This window comes from Apteryx mantelli, chromosome 3 (genome assembly GCF_036417845.1).
Source record: "Apteryx mantelli isolate bAptMan1 chromosome 3, bAptMan1.hap1, whole genome shotgun sequence".
In the NCBI taxonomy this organism is placed as follows: domain Eukaryota; kingdom Metazoa; phylum Chordata; class Aves; order Apterygiformes; family Apterygidae; genus Apteryx; species Apteryx mantelli.
In genome coordinates, this window is record NC_089980.1 from 87,959,083 (window position 1) to 87,981,655 (window position 22,573).

Genomic DNA, 22,573 nt, shown 5'->3' on the forward strand with positions numbered 1-22,573 from the left:
GTCTTTTCTATTTTCTTTATTTGAATGTAACTTCAGCTTTTTAAGGATGCCCTCCTTTAATAATCTGCTTACTCCTGCTGTTTAGCCATGCCAGCATCCTCCTATTCTTTTTTAAGTCTTTCTTCACATGTGCTATGCATTTATTTTGTGCCGCCAGTATGTCCCCAAAGAGTCTCCATGCCATCTGCAAGGATTTAACTCCCCTAGCTAATCCTTTTAGTTTTTTTCCAACAAGTATTCTCATTCTTATGTAGTTCTGGTTTTTGAAGCTGAGCTCAGCTATGGTGATATTTATTTGGTTTTCACTGTCCCTTCAGGGATATTTTATGCAAGCACATTATGGTTGCTCTTAGAGAATAGCTCCAACTGTAATATTTTGAACTAGGTCCTGTGCATTACTCAGAACCAAGTCAAGGAGTTGTTTTCCTCTGGTGGACTTCCCAACCTGGTTGCTCCACAAAACAGACTTCTATTATACCTAAAAATCTGGTCTTGCATCATGCCACAATGTGACATGTGCCTAATCTATGGAGGGGAGGAGAGTTGGAATTTCCTTTGCTTTTGCATACCCTACCCTTGTTTCAGTTCTGCCGAGGATAATCCATATGTAATTCAAACCACTCTGTGATCATTATCAACAGAGAATACATGGGGGGAGAGAGGTGAGAAAAGGGAAACAGTTAATTTTTAGGAAGTCCTGAAAAGTAAATCTTAGTTTGGTTTCTATAATGGGGTAAATAACATTTTACAGGCAGGCAAACCTAGATCTGAGTGTCCTGGGAATCCTGTACCTGCTTCTTAAGTATTCTTTGAGAGAGAAAATGTAAAATCGCATGTAGCTCCTGCAGCAAAACAAAACGATGCACTCATAAGTATACCTCCTTGGCAGCTACCAACCTCCCTGAGTTAGTAAGTTGTGTATCACAACATAAAGGTTCCATCTTAACATGAGGAAAAACTTTTTCACTGTGAGGGTGACAGAGCACTGGAACAGGTTGCCCAGAGAGGTGGTGGAGTCTCCTTCTCTGGAGATATTCAAAATGCGCCTGGATGCAATCCTGTGCAATGTGCTCTAGGTGACCCTGCTTGAGCAGGGGGGTTGGACTAGATGATCTCCAGAGGTCCCTTCCAACCTCAGTGATTCTGTGATTCTGTGATAATGCTCAGACAAAGAACAGCTGTACTCAGATATGCTCTGCTGAAATTCCTGTGAGGACTCCTACCAATTCTGGGGGAAAGGAAATTGGCAGGAAGTACATTTCTCTGCTTACAAGGCACGTTTCATCATCTTGGAGCAGATACCACAGACAAAATTTAAATTAATCTTCCCTACTTTTTTTCTCTCTTATCAACAAAGGAAGCCCCTTAACAGCATTTTCTAAAATGCTAGTTGCTACTCCCACCCCTGGCAGGCTGTAGCTCCTACCGTAGTCGATGTCTAATTGTTGCATCAAACTGTAGAAACACGACTTCTCTGTGAACAGCTAGCAGCTGGGCTACTTCGCTGGTATCCAGTGGATTCTGAAGGCTGTCAATCATTTCCTGTATCTCTTGAAGTTCAGATCCTAGAGGTCCAAAAACAATAAGTTTACCAGATATGTGTGAGGAAATGCACATAAAATACATTAGTTCTATAACTTCTTTTTCCCTCCAACTGTTTTGCACATCATGACTTTCTTCATTTTTCCTCTTTCCCCTGGGAGGCAGAAGAATGCATTTACATCTTATTCAGCACACTACAAAAACACGCTTTAAGAAAACAGATTACAGCAGCTGGAGAATTATGAGGATGTAGTAAGGACAGGGAGAAAGAGGCATAGGAGTGAAGTTACAAGTATCTCAGAAGAATGGTTCTTTTGTTATCCTCATCCATTAAAAAGCCAATTATTATAAAATGCCAACAAGGGAAGTGCTAGACTCCATCTTATAGATTATTATTATCAAGTTTGTCAAAAGGGTGCAGAATCAGGTCCTGAAATGGCATTTTACACACTCTAAAGACCTAAATTAGTTATTACCTGGTAGGAGATAGCTTGTCTGGGATAGGGACAACTTCTCCAAATGATTTCAATAAAATACTATCAGGGCCCCATTCTGCAAGTTAGTGAATATTTTTCTGCTGAGGCTCTGAAGTTTGTTTATTTCTTTTAATCCAAGCATGAAACTTCCTAAAGCAATGGGTGTCTATAAATCAATAACGTTATAAGGACACCTGTTCTTACTTGGTATTTGTACAAAATTTGTGTATAGCACTTGGCTGCCTCCCAAGACGCATCCACCACAAAAGTGATTTAACTTCAATGCACCTATTACAGAAAACCAATGTTCTTTCTGTCAGGTTGCAGAGACTGCCATCATTTAAGGCAGTTAAATGTTCTGACTTGTGGGAGAGGGGAATTATTTCTGAACAACAGCTACAAAAAAGATCTCTTGGTGAGGAACAATAGAGTTAAACTGTCTGTACAAAATGTGTTATAGAGACAGCAGAGTACTGAGGACTCCATTGCACATATTTTCTGTTTTAAACGTGTGGTATGTGCTCTAGGTATGTTCGAAATTAAAATACATTGTATATAATATTCCTCCTACATTTGGTTGTGTGGGTTCTCATTGATCACTGAGCTCAGACTTCTTGTTTGTTTCAAAGCTCGTTAAACATGCTAATTTACGTAAGCTTTCTCAGCCGTATACAAATGAAGTTACTGATACACACTTAATGGTACAACGAGCACGTGCCACAGAACAGAGAGTGCTTTTTGTTAGAGAAAATAAGCCCACTTCCAAATTAGACATTCATCAGCACAGTGTTAAAATAAAAAGCTGTAACAAGTATTTGTGATTCACTGAGTCCTTTCTTCTCTTCTAAAGAGAAATTTCAAGAAGCTAAATTCAGAACAGATAATAGAAATCTTACTCATATAAAAAGAAAAATACATGAAGGACCACATGACAAATTTGGACACATCAAAAGCTAAAAATAGTCTTTCATACATTTTTCCCAATTCTTGAAGAATTTTATATTTTTACCCAATTTTCATTAATGTTTTAAAATATGCCAGGACAGAAGTGAAGCTGTGTAGGAAAAGTTTCCACTCCTGAGTTGTGTTTAAGCAGTGCCAAACATACAGCTAAAGGTGTGCATTTGTAGGTGGCATGAAAACAGTCCAACCAGGCAACACGTGTGCGCACGCACACACACGCACGCACGCACACACACACACACAGAGAAAGAGCAGGAGGCATGTGTAATGCACCATGTTTCATAACTCTATCTCATTCTACTGCAGGAATAATCCAATGGCTGAAAAACATTTCATTGCCAAGAGCATTTCGCCACTTGGGATAGGATTATCTCATGTAACTTTTGTTGCCTAAATATGAGGCATAAAGTTTAATTTGGCTCCTGCAATACTAACTAGAGGAATATAGGCATCTCCAAAGAGGAACTGAGCCCACTCATTTTCAACACAATTTAGCCTGGGATGAGCAACTCCTCTGAAGGTGTCTTTGTAACAGTGTCCAGTGAAGATGTCCGGTGACACCAGAGACACCTAGTTAGTAGTTAGATACCTAACTTCTGGCCACTAAAGTAAAGCTAGATAAACCCCACTCCTGCAGTATAGTTTAACATGAACAGCAGGTCAAATCTATTGTATAAACTGATACTACTTCTGCACTAACACATGTTCATGTAGGACACAGCATACATTTCATCTGTTTTATCCTTTGGAAAGAGAATCAAGTGATAGATTTACTAAAGGAAACAAAGCTTGCCTTTTCTAATCTTCTGGTAAAGACAAAATCATCATGATCTAAACAGATGGCTTAACAGAAACTTTCTAGAGTGGAAGAGCAATTTTGGGGCCATGTTTTCTGCTCCCTTCTGGAGCAGGACCTCTAAACCCTGTAGGTATGTTGCCTTTCTGTGATATTGTGACAGATCTGTGACGCTGTGTGCACAATCCTGAAATGTGATGGTCTTCCACCAGTAAAATGGAGCAGTGAAGATGAAAAATAAGACTGGATTTTTTTCATGACTTTTTATGTCACTGAACATCTACCTCACCTTTGAACTCTCTTTGTTTCTGCCTCAACATCAGCATTTCATGCTCATTTGGACCCGGAGAAAACTACCTTAAACATGTAATATTTGTTACTTACCAATCCTTTCAGTCCCCCCCCAGTCTGGGGTCAGAGGCTCTGGGTTTAAGGCATAGAAACAGTTTGGTGAGTTTCCTAATTGAGCAAAACCCAGGAGATAGATAGGAAACAATGTCATGAAGTGCACCAACAATTTCCAGGCTCAGGTGGGGAGCTCTGAGAGCAGCCTGCATGCAAGATAAATGCATAGAGGATGCTATTAAGATGACAGGCCCTAAGAAAATACACTAAAGCAGCAAATCTGTCTGAATAAATGCTATGACTGCAGTGCTCTTTGAAGTCTGTCAGCAGCAGTGTTCAGACTATGCCTCAACATTTAGGCTGTCCCTAGTGATGCACGCACCCAAAGAAGATAACTGTATCTTCACTGATGAATTATGTTTTAACATCCAATCTACTTTCACACTGAGGGAGGAACTGCAGTGCTAACAGATGTTGCTACCTGCTGGCAGGACACGCTCTGGTTCACCACTCTAGACCACTCTGGTGCAAAATGAGACCTCCCAAAGAGGGCACGGGGGCTCCCAGGGCAGTGGTCCTTGCTGACTGCACTTGTGACGGCAGCACTAGTTCCAGTCAGAAGCTCCTCTTGGGCACACAACCCCAAATACTAACATCCATCACTGAATTTCTTTCAGGCTCTGAATACCACCCCCAGCTGTCACTGCACCATCTGGTGCCACAACTTCTGGGTTAGAAACTGCTATCCCAATATAAACACCTTTTTTACTGTTCAAATCTAGATATATAGCTCTTGCTGGCCAGTCTGTTTCCTTTTGCTCTACAGGAGGTGGAGAAATTAGCACAAGGAAAACTCTTGCAATTTCCTTCCCCTCACATTCTCCCCTCCTTCAAATCCAGCTCCTTCACTGTCACAGCCACCCCAAGCACCTTCTTCTTCCTGCCCTTCCTCCTCAGTCTGGAAGGAAGAGGTAAAAATAAGCCAGAGGACATAAAGGTCTACAACCTGTCACTTCTGTGTACACGGGGACAGGAGAATACCGATAAACTGGCGGGATGGGTAAGGACTGGGGAATACTTTCACATATAGGAAAACAACACAGTGTGGCTGGGTTTTCTATTAACTACTTTTGATCTTTACATTAAAAGATACTTCCTTTCCTTTTAGTCCTGTTTCTATTTCTAAACCAAGAGGCCAGAAGCTCTCTCCTTCCCGTCAGGCACGTTTCAGCAACTTACTTCATCAGTGGCTCATTCTAGCTACATCCAGACTAAAAACACTGATGTTTATTTTCCTATCTCCAAAGACAAGCAAAATTGTAATACATATGAAAAATTTGGGTGGGCCAGCACCCAGACAAAATCTCTTTGTCTTAGAAATACTGACCTTCTCTGGAAGCATTTTGAACATAATCAGCACTTCAGAAGGGTGAGGGATGAACCACAAGTTAAGGAAGGTGCGTCCATCTGGAGACAGCAAACAGCGTGGTCAAGGTTGGAATGACCTGAGTTATTGCAAGAATTGAGAGATCTTTATCATTTGGGGACTTATTTCTTTCTGTCACTTCCCAGGAATATATTTAAAGAGTTTGATAAAACTCTTACTTGGACATAGGATTTGCCTCTAAGATTTGGAGCAAGTGTATTTTAGACATAAAATTATCTAGGTACTATTTTAGGTGTAAAATTTGACCTCAAATGCTCAAACATTTGACCTCAAAAACTTGCTGAATTTGAGAGAAATTTTCTCTCCAGTTGATTTTCAACCAAGTCCTAAGACAGGTCAGTCTAGGAGTTTTACAAAGGCACTTTTGAGTCAAGCTCAGTTTGGTCATTTATTCTAATGGCCCTAGTGTTATCAAAACAGTACCAATTATTAAAAATTAACACGCAAAGGACCAGGCATGCAGATGTGCTCAGCAACATGCTCTAGAAGAACCATCATCCAAGAGGAGGGCTCAATGGCCATCCTGCAAAGTTATAACTGCCCCATCCAAGGCACTGGGAAGCCCCAATCCTCGCAAACCCCAGGAGCCTTGATGCCCTTCAGCATCTGTGGGAAGCTGCCATGAGTTTTGAAGAATTGTCCCCTTGTTCTTTAATGTGAGAGGCAAAGAAGTAGGGAGGAACTGTTTTGCTTCATTTCCTGACTTTTGTCATTCTCAAAAATTTGAAGTGCTGATTTATGAGCACCACTTCCAAGCCATGCTAAAAAGAAGCTAGTCCCAAAATGGCGACCAAAGCATGTGATTTATAAAACAGGGGCGTGAGATGTTGTCCTTAGGGCATTAAGATTCTCTTAACCCTGTGCACACACTTTTGCCATACAGAACGTGAGAACTGTAACTGTCTTTACAGTTAAAAATATTCGTTAAAATATTCTGTGCAATTACTAGCAGGCAGACCACTTTTCTTGCCAGAAGATATTAAAGACAACATTTGTTACATGAGTAATTTATTTTCCCATTTTTATACACAATGTGTCGTTTCTTGTTTCCAGATAGATGAAGATGAAGGACAATATACAGCTAGTACATACAGAGATATAAATTCATCTTGGAGATTAAATTCAACACATTTTGAAGTAAGTTTTGCAGGTTCTTTTTCTTCTTTTTCTGGAAAAAAAACAAGGCTGAATGCAAAAAATAGACCTTTTGTTTGGGTGGGATGGAGTAATGAAAGGTTAAATACTCTGTGTTGTAAGCAAGGAATTTGATTTGGGCAGGGTTTGTTTAACCAGCTGTTCCTGACTAACTTTTGCACAAGAATGATGAGCGCAAATTGTACCCAAGGAAACTGCACAAGTGACATTTTTCAGGCTGAGATTAGTATTCACATGGTGTTGCTTTCATTTCCTCTATCTCACATCACAGCACACAAACCGTATCAGCAGAGAGAGAACAAGCAGGGCAACTACAGTTTGTTCCCAGGGCAGGAGCACACATGCCGTCCAGATGTGCTTCATCTTCACAGACTTAAGTGAATGAGACTTTCAGCCAGTCCGTCACAACCGGTGTGTTTCCCCATGTCAGTATGTATGCATAGTCACACCGTGTTAGTGGTGGCCTCCCCATAGCCGTGCTCGGGAAGGGGGCCAGCGCCATGTGGCCCTGCTACCATGTGGCACAGACGTTTTTCAGACAGAAAACAAGGACAACTGGCTGCGTGCAGACGAGCCCAGGTGCCGCTTACCCCCATGTCACACAGCTGGTTTGGAAAACCATCTCTCAAGAAACAGCTAAAACAGTTTAATCCTGGATAAAGAAGATTTTCTACCTCACATAAAAAAACACTAAAAAACACACCCCACCCCACCCCACCCCCGGTACGCTATATTTGCTTACATAGTGACTAGTACATTTGAAATGTGTATAGATAAGAGCTATGGCCTAGTTTTCTGTGCAAAATCTGGTGACAAAGAAAAAGGCTGGGGGAAGGGAGGGACAGGATGGTACTACTGCATAAAAAACACAACTCTATGTTTTCCCCTTTCTTTCTACTTCCAATATTTACTTTCAAGACAGCAGTTGCTGAGGGAAGCTTTTACTATCTAATGTGAGTTAACACTTCTGTTGCACCTGAGTGCTTCTGCCTTTTTCTGAGGAATACCACTAATGCTTAGGTAAGCTAGCAAAGGTGGGCTAAGTAGGGTACTTATCCACAGCCTTCCCCTCATCCCGCAGCAGCTGGATCTGTGCCAGGGGACAGCAAAATCAGGAAAAATGGGGGTTCGTTGGACCACCAAATGTGGATGTTTAGAATACGAGCAACTCTCCTGAGGCTCACCAGGTCACTGGAGAGAGAAAGAGGCACTTCGAGGACACAGTTCATCTCATCCTAAAACAAGAATCTGAAACAGGTCAGGAGCCTCAGCCCTCTAAAGCACCCCCTGGTTATCAGGGGAGCCTAGTCAGATACAGACGTCTAAAGTTAGGTGGGAGAATCCAATTCTGAAACATTCTCTATTGATGTTAATGACCTTCTTCCCAGGTATTTCCTTCAGAGTTTTAAGACAATTATAATGAAAAGTGTTTTGAAAAAAAAATATATAACTATTCCCATTCTCACTACTTCTGCTCCTCCCTCAGAACCTCTTCTTTCCTTTTTCTCGTGTTCTTCACTGCATGTTTTTTCTTCCCCATCTTCACTCCCCTCCAGTCTTTATCCTCCCTGCATTACCCCCACTGTAACTAGCCACCTCCCTGGTAGACACGTTTCTCCCACGCAGCTGCAGGCCTTTCTCGGAGGGAGGTGCAGGGATCATGCAACCTGCTTGCCCTCCAAGTGCCTGGCAGCCACAAATGCAGGCACCAAGATTAGCTGAGGAGATAAGAAAGCAATTGAGTTAATGTCCTGCTCTAACCCTCTTAATGCAGGCAAGATGGAAGCCAAATTTCTGCTTTCATCATAACTAATTGACAGTTGTTGTTTACAAGGTGCTTCTAAGCATCAGTTAAACAACAGAAAATGAAATATTAACTGGTAATAATTGATAAAGTGGGGACAAAAAAAAAGCATGGACGGGGTAGATGGTGAAGGGTGAAAGGACAGGAGCCGTTTTTGAGTAAGCCTTTTCTACTGCTTCTTGCAGTTCTCTAAGTTCACCGTCTAGGGTGAATGGTAACTTCTGTGCCCTGTGTAGGGGCAGGTGCAAACTGTGTGTTGCAGCGGTGCCCATGTAAGCTGCCTTCCAGACACTTTCACTTCTAAATGTCTGCAGTAGGTATGAATTTGCTCTCAGCTTCTTTCGTCTACCGAATGCATAAAGGCAGCAGGCTAATAGCAAGGGATTTGAAAGTGACTGTTGGCTGGGTCACAAACCGGTGGTGAAAAGCAGGCAGGCATCTAAGCGCAGGGGGAGGATAAAAGGGAACCTCAGAAAATTCAGGGCCATCTTAAAAACAAAAGGAGATGCACGTGTATATATGTTTGTTTTCTGTCTTTTTCTAGCTCAGACATTTCATTTTACAATGTAAAAGGACAATGTATAACTGCTTATATTATCCCCAGAATATTTTTGAAGAAGTGTAATATAAGCCTATAAAGTATTCTAGGGTATTGAAATATTTTCTTGCTGTTAGTTAGTTAGAAAAATTACAAGTCCAAAGGCAAAGCCAGTATCTGATTAGGGTGAATAATGCTAGGACTTGCTGTACGTATGTATGTTTAATATCCCACCAGAGTCAATGCTCTGAAAGTCTTTCTCTGTCACAAGATAACAACTTCTGAAACGTACCATGGCTTTATTCCTTGCTAGATGTCCCATGAAACTAAGAGTAGCAAGTAGTGCATTGCATGAACTGGAGAAGCATAGGTCCTGCACCCAAACTAACCTCCTCTGAGCAAGCAAATCATGTTTGATTTAATCTTGCTAGTATGCTAGGTTAGCAACTAAAACAGTTTCTATGACAATTAACCACTCCTGGTCCTAACTCCAAAGTGAGTTCAGCAAAGGAGATGGAAACTGCCTGATCCATGAACCTCCAAGCTGACAGGACTGGGGCTGGAGGGGAGCTTCACCTTGAAAGGTAAGTGTAGTAAAATGCTGTGCTCCTAAGCCTACTATTATCTCTTCTGTTACTGTGTCCAGAGAAGTGTCACAATAAAGCTAACAACAAACCTGTTACAAATGGCCTATGTATCATTTTTATAGGTTCTAACATGCAGAATATTATAGAGCTTTAAAGCTTCTGAGGGCATCTGAGACTGGAGTCCAAAATACAATGCCTTAGACAACACTTAATAAAAGTAGATAAATAAAAGGAAGAAAAAAGGCCTGCATCCTGATTGCTCCCTGGAAACCGGAAACCTGAAGGGCTGGGCCAAGGCTGGTGTATCTCCTCAAACCTATAGCTGACATGCAGTTAAACACCAAGGAGGGGGTAATAAACTTCTTGTCAAGCATCTTGCTGAATCATGCTTTATGATTTGTTTGGTTTTTAACCACACTCCCAGCCTTTGTTACAAGAACTAAAGCTTTTGCTTGAACCTGAATAAATAATTCTTTTCTTTGTTTGCTGCTGAGCCTCTCTATTGCTGGGAAACAAGATGAACAAGGGCAAAATCAGTGAAGTAGGTGACTACTTCCACATCTAAAAACATCTGCCTGCTGGTGCTGTGCTTGGGGAGCCCAGAGACTTGCACAGTGCATACTGCAAATATGCAGACAGTCAGCATAAGGGCTTGCATTGCTAGCCACAAGTTTTGAGGAAGGAGATCCTTGTGATATGGGCAAACAAATATCCATTCTGAAAGGAGCAAATGATACAGGGTCATTCCCTAGTCTGATGTGTGCCCTTCGCCTCCATTCCTAACTTCTGACAAGTCACATTCCTGCATCTAATTTACTAACAGGTTTTAGTTAACTCTTAAATAAAATTTAAGGGTAAGACAACCCTTACTACATAGACTTAATAATTAAAGTAGAGGATTTACATCCTGAAAGTGAGAGTTCCTATTTGTTTCCTCCTTCCATGCAGTCTTGGGATTAGAGGAAAGCACATTTCTAAAAAATTTCCCTCTTTTATGCCAGCTTTTGCAGGAGACTCTGACTGTGCACATCCTCCATCCATGAAACTTGCCCGAACACTGGCAGAACACACTGCTCAGGGCACCTTTGGAATATCATCCTTACAAACATGTACTCACCTTTACTTGGCAATACCCACTGACTGAGGACTCTGGCCCCCAGGAACACATTTTCAAAGATGTTACAAACCTGGGATCAGCTGCAAGGTATTTCTTTAAGTCTTGCTCCTCTTTTTTTTTCTTGAGATAGTCCAGTTATAAAGTATTTGTCTCTGATGACAGGGAAATCATCTAACAAACTTCTTAGGCTGTTGTAGTATGCAATGAGCTGACCTCTCAGGGCATGCTGGGACACACGCTGGTTCAGGCTGAAAAGGTATAATTAAAATATATAGTGTTGTGCAGCATGTCATCTGTCCGGATAAGCTCTACTCTTGTTGAGCCTAATCTCTTTCTGTATGGACGTCTTTGGCATCTTCCACAACAAAATTTATAAGCTATAAATACGACAATTTTGCTGCACTGTGACAACCAGAGGGATAAAAAAACATGATAGTGGCATTTACGAGGCAAAGGAAATTTTAGATTTAACACTTCTGATCAGACAGATGTCTTCACAGTGCTTTGGAAATGTTTATAAATTAATCCAGCAACCGCTTTGTGGTAGCTCTTGATACTTACTTTACAATAGGGAAGCTGAAGCAGGAAGGAACTAAGTGACATGATGAGTTAATTGCAGAACTGGGAATTAAAACCTGACAGTGTGACCCTGAGTCAGATTTCGTAATCACTCAGCTGCACTGAAACTCCACTCCAACAAAACCCCGCTCCAACCTGCAAGCTGTCTCCAGACTAATCAGTCTGCCCTTACCTGCATACTCAGTACATTGTAGTTGGGCTAAAGGTAGTCTGCATCTGTAGTGTGACACAAAGCTATGCAAAGGGGAACAAGAATAGTCATCTTGGTCTACATTCACCTGTGAAGCCAAAGGGTGAGCTGCAGAAATTCCCTTTTACAGCTTATACTGCTATACAATGGAACAGACATTACTTACAAAGACAGGAATCTACCTCATTTGCAAAATATGGCTCACCAACCCAGCTGCCCTGCTTGCAGCTAGCTATTTGCCATGCTCTTTCCCCAGCCTTCTCACATGCATCTCTGCACACCTGGCTATATGAGGAGACCTGGATGCTGGCCACATGGCAGGTTCTTATCCAGTCTTTTGACAGAAAAGAACTGGAACATATAACCCTTATACGGCTTCATAATATGTTATGCACTTCAGCAGAAAGGTGATGTATAAACTAGTCTAGTGCAGTAAGTCAAGTTAACATGGCCTGTTCCTCAGAAAAAATAAACTAGAAATTGCCTGTTTGCTTTTTTTTTTCCCCTTAATTTATTGGCACACATGCTCTAGGATTCAATCTCATGCTATTTTGTTCAAGACAAAACTCCTAGAAACATAAACTTAGCTGGGAATAAAGACTATAGAATACTGAATATTGACATAATAAAGCAGGATTTAAAAAATAGAATCTAGTCCAACTCTAATTGAAACTCCAGTTTCTCCCAAGTTATCTTACCAACTAGACTGAATTCACAGGACATTACATCACCACTAGTTCTTTCTGTGATCTATTGTAGATTATTTCCTTTGCAACTTACCTCTTGTGTTGAGGATGTTTATCTGACATTTCCACACTCTACTCACCATCCCATCATCAATTCTTTCTCCTCATACATAAGCTAAGTGGCATATTTCCTACCCTTCCAGTAAGATGACTTGTACTGCTTCTACTGTTATCCTACCAAACCATTGAAAATGTTCTTCTTTTCCTGAGTTTGCAAATAAGAAACTCATAAGCTGTATTATCCATGTAAAAAAGATGCCCTCAGAATAAGAGTTTTAGCCATTGTCTAAAATGTCTGTATTAGTTATACTAAATGTCATAATATAAATGTCTATACAAGATATATATTAACTATATATTAACTATATATTAAACATCTGTATCAGAGATACTTACTTATAAAAATATTTAACAATAATGTCTCTTTTGAGTTTCAGAAATTCATCCTATAATGAGAGAACATTTTCTTCTTAGTACCATGCATGTACCACTAATACTGCAAAGCACTTGAAACATTTTATATTAATATATATTTTTTAAAAAGGTTATGTACAACATTACAAATATCTTAACTATGTGATTTCAAAACTGTAATAATGATAACCATCAAGAAAGATTTTAATCAGTATGACAGATCCAGTAAACAGTTATGGAAGCTTTTTAAATAAATTCAGAATTATTATTTTATTCAAGTCTGGTTCATACAGTTTTGTTCACAAATTCTGTAATATTTCCCAAAAGAGTTCACAACTAGCAGTTACTTCCTCACACTTATCCAGCTTACGGAGCTGGCTGAAAGCTTATGAATACATTAAGCTAAATAATTTATGTTGATGTTTTTAAAAACAGAATAGCTATTAAGGGTCTAGGCAGAAGATGCTTGCTTTTTACTACCTGGTAAGTTCTTAAAGAACATGCTTAACTTGTAATGTATTCATCAAAAGATACATGCTTACAAGCACTTTAATAGAGGATCCATGTTCTCACTTTTATCTAGACACTGGATGAAGAGGAACTTTCCAAAAAGCAAAATCTAGACCCACTATAGTATCTTTATAAACAAATTTTTATGACCCTCTCATTTTCTAAAATAAAAAAAATAAATGAAATGGCTAGAAATATTTATCTAAGATGCCTTCCTCATATAGTGTCCATCTTTAGCTAGACCCCCTATTGGGTGCTTCATATGCATAAAAGCCCAGAACAGTTCTGCACCTAGTAGAATAACTAGACTTGGAATTTATCTCCTTACCTAGTTTGGAAATAGTTTAGGAGTAACACCTCTTAGTGTCCACAACCTTAAACTAGCCATGTGTCTGCAGATTCCTGTTTTTTTCATGCACTTTTTCATGCATATTTTCTCTCTGTCATGAGACCTGCAGCTGTATCCATGGAAGACCACAGGGAAACAGCACCATGGAAGAGGGCTGAGTACCTTCAAGCTTCCCTAAATTTGGAGCTGCCTATCCCTGTGGTGAAAATAATGCCTTTCTTAAACAAATGAAATCTGCTGTTTCCTCCTCTATGACAGAACTGCGCTTTTCACACTTGGACTCGGAGTCTCAGGAGAGTGCCCCAACACAATGCCTTTCTCCTTACGTTAACTGCAGAATAAGTATAGTGCTAACTCAAAAAAAAGGACCCTAACCATTTTGCCTATGTGCCAAATATCAACAGTCTCTCTTGAAAATGATAAATCTCCTGACACACAGGGTTTTGCATTCTGCTGCCCAGGGCTTCTTCCTTCTGAATGAATGAGTTCAGCATCATGTCTCGGGGCCCCTGTTTCTCCAGTTGAATGGAAACAAAAGCTTTTGGAGGCCTAACAAGTGAACAAAAGTATGGCAGCAGGGATGAATCAGCTCTCAAAAGGTAAACTGATAACTCCATCTGAACTACTCAAATAACTTCTCTAGGCACAGCTTCTCCAACATGCAACTGATTCCTTATAGACATATAACAGGTGTAAATACACTAGATTTTATGGATCAGCTGCAAGAGATAAGCTGAACTCTGGAGATAATCTCCCATTCTATATATCTTTAATTTCAATGCAAGTGAAATAAATGGTAAAAGAAAAAGCAGCAAACTAAAAAAAAAAATAATTCTCCTCATAATAACATTGTGGTAGTAACAGAAACATGTGGAGCTTGCCTGGGCCAAGCTGAAAATGTTGAACACCATTTTATTTGTATCTTTAAACCATGCTGTTCAATTAACACAGCATTTTCAGTGTTTAACTCTAACTGGTCAGCATGGAATAATACAAAATCTGTTCTAACTGGGTCTTGCCAGTACCTTGGTAGTACACAGTATCTCATATAAAAGCCAGGAGACCAGGCCAAGGAACTAGTATGTTGGCAAATGAACACTGAGACCAAGCTCTCTTCTACAGGAGGCATGAAATTGTATTTAATGGATGTATTCTGGCCTACTTATTGTTTTCCATAATTTTGTAATGTTTGCAAGTGTAAAAGTCACTGATGTTCAGAAACTCCTGAGATGTCTGCATTTCTTCCTTTAAATAAGAAGTTATCTCCACAGGATTTAATTTGAAGTCAGAGTCCCATCGCCAGGGTATGTCTAAGTAACCAGAGCACTCAGCCTACCAACTCAAGCCAAGAAATAGGGCATCTGGGAACGTGCCCTTAAGATCTAGAGCAAATCATTATGTTTTGTCACTATGAAGGCCCAGGGGAGGGTAAAGCAGATAATGCTCAGGATTCACATTTACACCAGACTGACCGCTACCCATGGAAGAGGGCTTGTACAGTCTGTAACAAGTACCTCTTAATGGTACAGCGTAAATCTGAAGAACGCCCAGGAGAAGATGAGGTGGCTGGTGGGGTTGCTTGCAGCAGCTGATTCTCTATTTCATTCCGGGACATAGAATTTCTTCCACTTGCTGAACTCCTCTGACTTGTTAGACTTGCATTTCCTTCCTAAAACATCACAAATATCAATTTCATGCTTGTCCTCATAAAGGATGGCAGCTGTCCCTATTAAATCAACTCAGATTTGCAGTTCTGTATGCTTTCACTTACCCTAGCTTTATGATGTAATAATTCATTGAGATCACTGAAAGTCACAGAAAAAAAGCATTTCTCATTGTGCACAAGAGTAATGAAACTGTAGAAGCAGCAAAGGTAGGAGGCAGTACCCAATTTATAAATCAGACAACATTCTCCACATTCAGCTAGCAACAAATAAAATATGGATATTCCCAAATATTCATTTTTTCAAATACATACAAATAATTTTATATCCAGATCGCTTGGCTTGAAAATCAGTTCACCTCCCCACAAATGTAAAAAACTACACAAGTGCCCTGGCACACCTGTTATATAAGTCCCAGTGGATCCCAGTATGAAGGAACCTCGGAAGTTTCTGCATATTTACTTTTAAAAAGTCCTAATTTTCAAGCAGGAACAAGTAGTTGTTTTCTTTGGTTTTCCGTATTAGTTGTGGGGGGCCTTGAAAGCACCCTAATTCCCCTGCAACTCAAGGAGAACTATTGTCTTGTTGCGTGTTAGAGAGAGAGAGAGGAAGATCAAAATGGAGTAAAGAAGTCATGTTCTGAGCATTTACTGAGTTCCTTCTTCTAAGTACTAGCCTGACTTGGGTTAGCGCCAACTTGCAAATGGGTCTGCCCAAGAACATTTACTCTGTTGTAATAGAAAATGAACTTACTTCCCAGAGAACCATTCTACCTGCTTAACAGAGCACAGGGAGGATACAACATTTATGACAAAACTAGAGGTCAACAACTGCTTTAGAAGTAAACAGGCAGACATGCAGCAGTGTGATTACTGACCAGAAGGCACCACTCTTGAAAAATATTTTAGTCTATAAACTATAGATGTATCTATGCCAGTATAGAAAAGTCTCCATCCTTGGACACTGAGATTATAAATATATAGGAGTTTGCTATTCTGAAGGCCCTAAACTATTAAACCGGTGTCAAACAGGCTGGACTGCACAAGGGTTTATTGTGCTGTGAGACTCAGTGGTTGAGCCTATGCCCGCCATGGCACAGCCCAAAGGTCTTGGCTATTGACCATCCAAATGATATGGCTGTGGCGTACAGCACGCAGCTCCTTTGGCACCACGCACCTAGTTCTCCATCCCATGGGGTGCAGGGAGGTGCCACAGGCCTAGGCCTGTTTGAAGACTGAGATGTGACATGGACAGAACAAACGTAACAGCCAGGAAACGGGAAGCACTGGTGGGTCCCTCAGTACAAACACAGCCTGTGGCATCCTGCTTATATATCCAGCCCTCTCCATTTCCTAAGCAAGGAGGGTTATACATGATTTTTTCCTGTTTACATGTTGATTTGGAATAACAGATGCATGACATCCTTATCAATGCCTCTGCTGGTTGTATTAATTGTTCTGTCTGTGTTAGTTTGATTAGCTAGCTAATATTCACTGACTATAAATCAGCAAAGACTGATCCAGAAGGGATGCAGCAGCCATTAAATGATTTATAGATGAGAGGAGACATCTGAGAACGAAATACACAGTCACTGCCATTCTTTGGAAAAGAAACTATTAACCATTTAGGCAGTAAGAGAGTGCCAAATGTTTGGAAAATCAATCCTTTTCAGATGGTGGATGAAAAGCTATTTCCAGAGTAGGACTGTTCATAGTTACCAGCAAAGAGGCCCAACAGCAACAGTTTGTACCGTAGTGCAGAGGATCAATTTGGGAAAGGCACTGAAGCTGGAGCTGCTCGGTTCCACAGAGGATTTCAGTACTGCAGAATCCGATTAGGAACTAAGACAGGAAGTCTCAGATTTCTCAGTGAAAGGGAACGGGACCCAGCCTCTGGGACAAACTGAACCATGGACTCTGCTGTAGCTGCAAACACAGCGAGCCTGGCGCAGGCTACATCTTGCTGGCTCCCCACAGCACCAAGGCCCAGACCCCAAGCCTCCTTGGGGCCGTTCTGGCCAAACAACACTGAGATAGCATTTTTCTGACCAGCCATCAGGGTACCAGCTTGTTTGGGCCAATCAGTTTCAGATGTATGGTGCAGAATCACTAGCCTGCTGAGGGAAGGAGAGCATGTAAGCCACATAGTGGTGAAACCAGTTTGTTCTGGTAAACTTACAACCTCGAGGGTGAAGGTTTGCCCTAGGAGCTCCCTCACATTCACCTCTGGTGTAAGGAAAGAAAGGAAATTGTGTAAGACAGTGCTCTCGCAATGGCAATCCATGCTTGGGAGCTTGCAAACCACAGCGGCGTAAGACATCTTTTCCTCCCCTCCACACACTGCAGCTCTGAACCACTCAAAATGAGACCACTGGGAGTCACGAAAAAGTGTATTTTGCTTTTTAAATTTAGAAAGAAACCAGTGCCATATAGGAAATGTTTCAGCCTCATTCTCTTAGCCTGTTCAATTTGCCTCTATTAACTTATGAACCCATTGACTAATTTTGAACACATTTGACAAAAGAACAGAGATCTCAAGGGTATAAAGCTCCTTCCAGCTTTGCAAAATCAGCATCCAGCTAGCAAGGAGATACTGAGGGAAAAGGCCAGGAGAGTTTGATCCTTAGCCATTTTGTTTGGCTTACCCAAATCCCAGGAGGCAGGGGCCAGCTGGGCTCTCAGTTTAACAGCCAGGCAATCAGTGCACGTGCAGCTACAAACCAGCCACAGAACAAACCGCTTCTCACCCAGCTAGGCAAAAAAAACACAGCACTTCTGATATACAGGAAAGAGCTGAGGATACTGCCCGGGAACGAGGGACGGGACGTAGGGAACGTCGGGGATGCAAGAGCAGGCTGAGAGTACTGAGGGGGGGATGGATGGTGCATCCTAAGGAGCACAGAAAGAGCTGTCAATACAAGACCAGGGAAGCCAAGATAAGTCCTAAAGAATCTCTATTTGCCTTATAGATTCAAAATTGCATACGAGGCCACTTAGCTCTCCACGGTAATGCAGCTGTCTCTGGATGAGATATAACATCTGTATAAGAAAATGTAATACAGAGATTTGCAATGTTTTAGGACATATGAAGCAAAGACAGCTCCTGAGCACCATGTACTAAACACAGGATGAAAAGAAAAAAATGCTAAACATAAGACGAGGTATAGTAATGCCTTGGTAACCCTGGCAGGTGGTTTTTGAACTGACATTATAACATGAGGCTGGCATGTACAGTTCCCATTTGAAATAGCATTGCCCATCCTTATGTCTTCAGGCAACAGGCCAAATGAGAGGGGCAGGAGCTGATGGTATTGCCATCCCAGAAGAGCACATGTTTCAAGGTCAGGTTGTGACTGCTAGCCTTCCTGCATACTACAGGCTATAAGATTTCATCAGTGCCTTTTGAAACCACTTCATCTCCAACTTCTTCCAGCCCTATGCTGGAGTATATAGCATTAACTTTGTTTCATCACTTACCCCAACTAATAGACTTTAAATAAATCACTGATGTGACACCTTTTATTTTTATGTAATGTGCTAATAACCAACCACTGCAGTTCCTGCAGTCATCAGTGACGCTGTTTCAAGTATTACGCAGGATTACCATCCAATCAATTATAAGCAGAATTAAGATATCGTCTCAAGGGCTAAGTCTGACAAAATCCATCACTAATGCAATCTGGGGAAATAGATGCTGCTAACCTTTGCGTCCAGGGCATAGGCAGGCTGGGCCAGGTAACAAAAGGAGGCTTGCTGAACAGCTGCCAAAAGTGCATTTTTCTGAGTGACCTGGCTGGCAAGGATAAGTTGCATGTTCTTTATTCCGGATGGGGACGAGAGCTAAGGAGAGTGAAAGCACCGAGGTAATAGACATTTCCTCTGCAATTTAAAAGGCAGGTTATTTTACAGACATCATTCTTCATCTAATACCACTTCAGCAGTTTATTTTAATGAAAGTAGGGGGATGGGAGAGCATTCTATTACATTTGTACACATTATTATTTAAACAATGACTAAATGCAGACTAAACTTAGAGATCAAGAGATCATTTCATTCAGTTGTATTTACTGAGCTGTATTCTCAGCTCTACTCTGTAGAGCATGACATTACCAGACTGGCGCAGCCAAAAGCAAACAGACTGAGAATGGAGTTCATATCAAATAAAACAAGAGGTAGCTTTGTTTTTATTTGTTTCTTCCTTGGCAATTTTTAATTACACACCATCCAGCTGCAGAGTACAGGCCATGACTGAGCTGATGGCAAGAATCAGACTTTGAGGAGAGCTTTAAAGAAGAAACCTCCATGGCCTGGCACTGCATGATATTGTTTTTATATGCTACTACAAAAGGAAAGACTAAGTACACAAAATAACATTGAAAACTAAGGTCTTTTTCTTTCATTGCAATACTCGCTACAACAAATGTTGATAATATACAAGCATACAGACACAAACATGTATCCAGGTTTATTGAACCAAGTTCCTCAGACAAAACTCTGCTGTCTTAGAGTTTTGTCCCAGTAAGGATTCCTGTATTAGTACATATTAACAATCCATTTTTAGTACAATTTTATGAAGTTAGTTATAAAACAGCAGACTGAATTGTATTATCACTCAAAAAAGACAAACTGTAGCAAAGTGTATAGTGTCTAGCACATGCCTGGCTGAGGCCTTTACACACTCCAGCAAATAAATAATAACATAACATACATTTTTTGCTATTCTGGAAATAAAGCATTCACCTGCATAATACCATCTCTTGTATGGAAGCTAAACTTTCCAATATGACTGTCGATTTCTTGGATGCTCAATTGTAAGCTAGATGGAATATACCTGCAATAAAAGCAAGACAAGGAGTATGACAGAGAAAGAAGCCAAGCTGAGGATGAAAGGAAAACAGTGAATAGTTCAGATATACTTTTTGTTTCTTTCCCCTTTAAATCAAGATCACACAATAGAATCAGTCGCTCTACTTCCTCAGTTTAGTGAGCTTAAGATGTTGCTTTAGTTTTCAGACGTAGTTTTGTAAGAAAGAGAAAATACCCCATGATGTCTTGTGGTCAAACTTACAATGACTCATGAGCTCCTCCTAGATGAGTTTGGGCTAAACCAGTGAAAAAACTGCTTGTCCAGTTCAATCATGTCTTGCTTCGAGTATTGATTCCTAACCTTTCTGCACTGCTGTACTGTTTCCTATGCTCTGATGTCAATCACTGCCCACAATTCAATTAACAGCTGAAGTTTCATTCCTGGTTGCTTGCAATTGCTAAAGATGTTTGGAACAGTCCAGTTTTTGCAGCAGGCTGGAATATATGGAATTGAATGGGATGCAAGCAATAGCATACAACTGCAAGCGGTACACATACACATAGGAAGAGAACCCTATTGCCTGCATTAACAATTAGGAATGATTGACAGAAAGCCCTTCTTGAATCTAGTAAGAAAATTCACAGATTGTTTTCTTTCTTCCTCCTAAACCTGGATCTAAAATATACACATGTGTATATACATGTGCATGCACACACATTTACCAACTCTTTAAGGAGTAAACCAAAGCAAATGTAAAATCTACACATTTCAGACATCTTCCCCAGGAAAAAAGAGAAGATAATAAATAGCCTTTTCCTTGCACAGAGATAGGGTCTATTTGTAGTCACCAAGTTGAAAAACAAAAATCAAAGGTTTTATGCGTTGAAGTTTTTGTGGCCTATATTTGAACTCAGGCAGACTGAAGACCTGGTCATGTCCAATCTAAAGAGATTATGTCCTGTGAAATACAAAATAGTTCTTTCTACCTGTCAACACAGCTGTCATCTTCCAGGAGAGATGTAATGAATATTGGTGGGATGTGGTCTGCTTTCTCCTTGTAAGATGCAAATTTGAAGTGCACTGGCCTCAGATACAAACGGAACTCACCAAAACCCATTTCCCTTGCAAAAGCCTCATATAACCTAGAAACAGAAACACATGGCTCTATTTGAAACATTAACTTTCTTTCTGGAGAACTTTTATGCAGTAAGCAATACATACCTAGAAATCTATATCCATCAGATTCATTTTAATAGGACAACTGCATTCAAATTAACGTATTTCTTGGCATCTGAAATAGTATGATGGTTATGAAGCAAACAAGTACTGTATCCAGATAGCTGACGTTTGCTTAGTATTGACCATTCAATTAACACAGAAGCACTTACAAAGGACAAGAAGTTGAGATTCTACAGTGTCATAAGGGGAAAAAAAAATCGAGGAAAACATGCTAAATGTCACTATTTAGAAAGGACTGCATTTGGCAGAGAGATGAAGAATATAGTTTACACTGGAAACTGGGAAAAGGACTGATTGCCAGAGAGGAAGTTTCAATAGTCAAGGCAGAGCTCAGACATGTTATTACTACTAAAACAGTGATTTCATAACCTAAGAAAGCTGTATTGTAGAAGCCCCCGGTATGACACAACCCCAATACAAACCCCTCAGTATAACAAATTACAAGGGTGGTCCATCAGTAGATAGTAAACATAATGGTCTACATGCAACCACTAGCTCAGGAATTCCCTAAAGTGCTGGGTGACAGAAGCGGGACACTGTCCTCCTTGTTATATTCCCTCCCTAAGTATCCATCACTGCACACTCCCAGAAGTAAGACATAAATACTGATCTGGGCTATAATGGCTGTTCTTATACAGTAGAAGATAGTAAAAAGAAAAAAACTTAGATATTTTCATGCAGAGTGCAAAGGAATAAGATACTTCTTTGCTTCCTCCTAACATCTAAGAACATCTTTATCAATCAAGAAATCAGGTCACAGAGAAGCTATTTTGTGAGTTATTTTGTCATAGCTCTTAGTTCTCTAAAATCAGGTAGCATTTCCTGTCTGCAAAGTAAGGGAAAGAAAAAGGGAGGAAACAAAATAATATATAAAAGACATCATGCATATCAATCAATAATACATATGGAACACAGCCAAAATCACCTCTAAGGTCCTAAAAAATAAAGAGCTCTGTATAATTATTACAAATACTGCTCTCTTTGTTGACCAGTATAGACATACGAATAGCCTACATAGCACAGACATCAGTAGACAAACTAGCTTATTAATACTGTCCAAAGAAGAGAAAATAGCAAAAAAAAAGATATTAAAAAGGTGAATATGTCAAAGAAAAACATAAGAAAGAGAATCAAAATTCAGATGAAAGCTGCACTGTCTATCTCTACTATTCTATCAAATGATGTTCTTTTTCATCAGGTGGTAGAAAATAAAGGCAATCTTTGGAGAATACTGAGGAACAAAGAGAAGCAACAAGAGCTGTATGGAACAGTGCATACAGTATATATGTATTTTAGATCTAAAGGA

At 40.3% G+C, this 22,573-nt stretch overlaps 2 protein-coding genes across 2 annotated transcripts in view; both read right to left on the reverse strand.

The window, feature by feature from the left end:
• LOC106489616 (coiled-coil domain-containing protein 162-like) overlaps positions 1 to 4,103 on the reverse strand; it is a 30,704-nt gene extending 26,601 nt beyond the window's left edge. Inside the window, 2 exon segments of the mRNA XM_067294587.1 lie at positions 1,427 to 1,565; positions 4,067 to 4,103. Of these exon segments, the coding sequence (XP_067150688.1) occupies positions 1,427 to 1,565; positions 4,067 to 4,103 (176 nt within the window).
• A 10,929-nt stretch (positions 4,104 to 15,032) lies between these two features.
• CCDC162 (coiled-coil domain containing 162) overlaps positions 15,033 to 22,573 on the reverse strand; it is a 47,728-nt gene continuing 40,187 nt past the window's right edge. Inside the window, 4 exon segments of the mRNA XM_067294588.1 lie at positions 15,033 to 15,227; positions 18,924 to 19,061; positions 19,962 to 20,052; positions 21,015 to 21,170. Coding sequence (XP_067150689.1) covers positions 15,033 to 15,227; positions 18,924 to 19,061; positions 19,962 to 20,052; positions 21,015 to 21,170 — 580 coding nt within the window.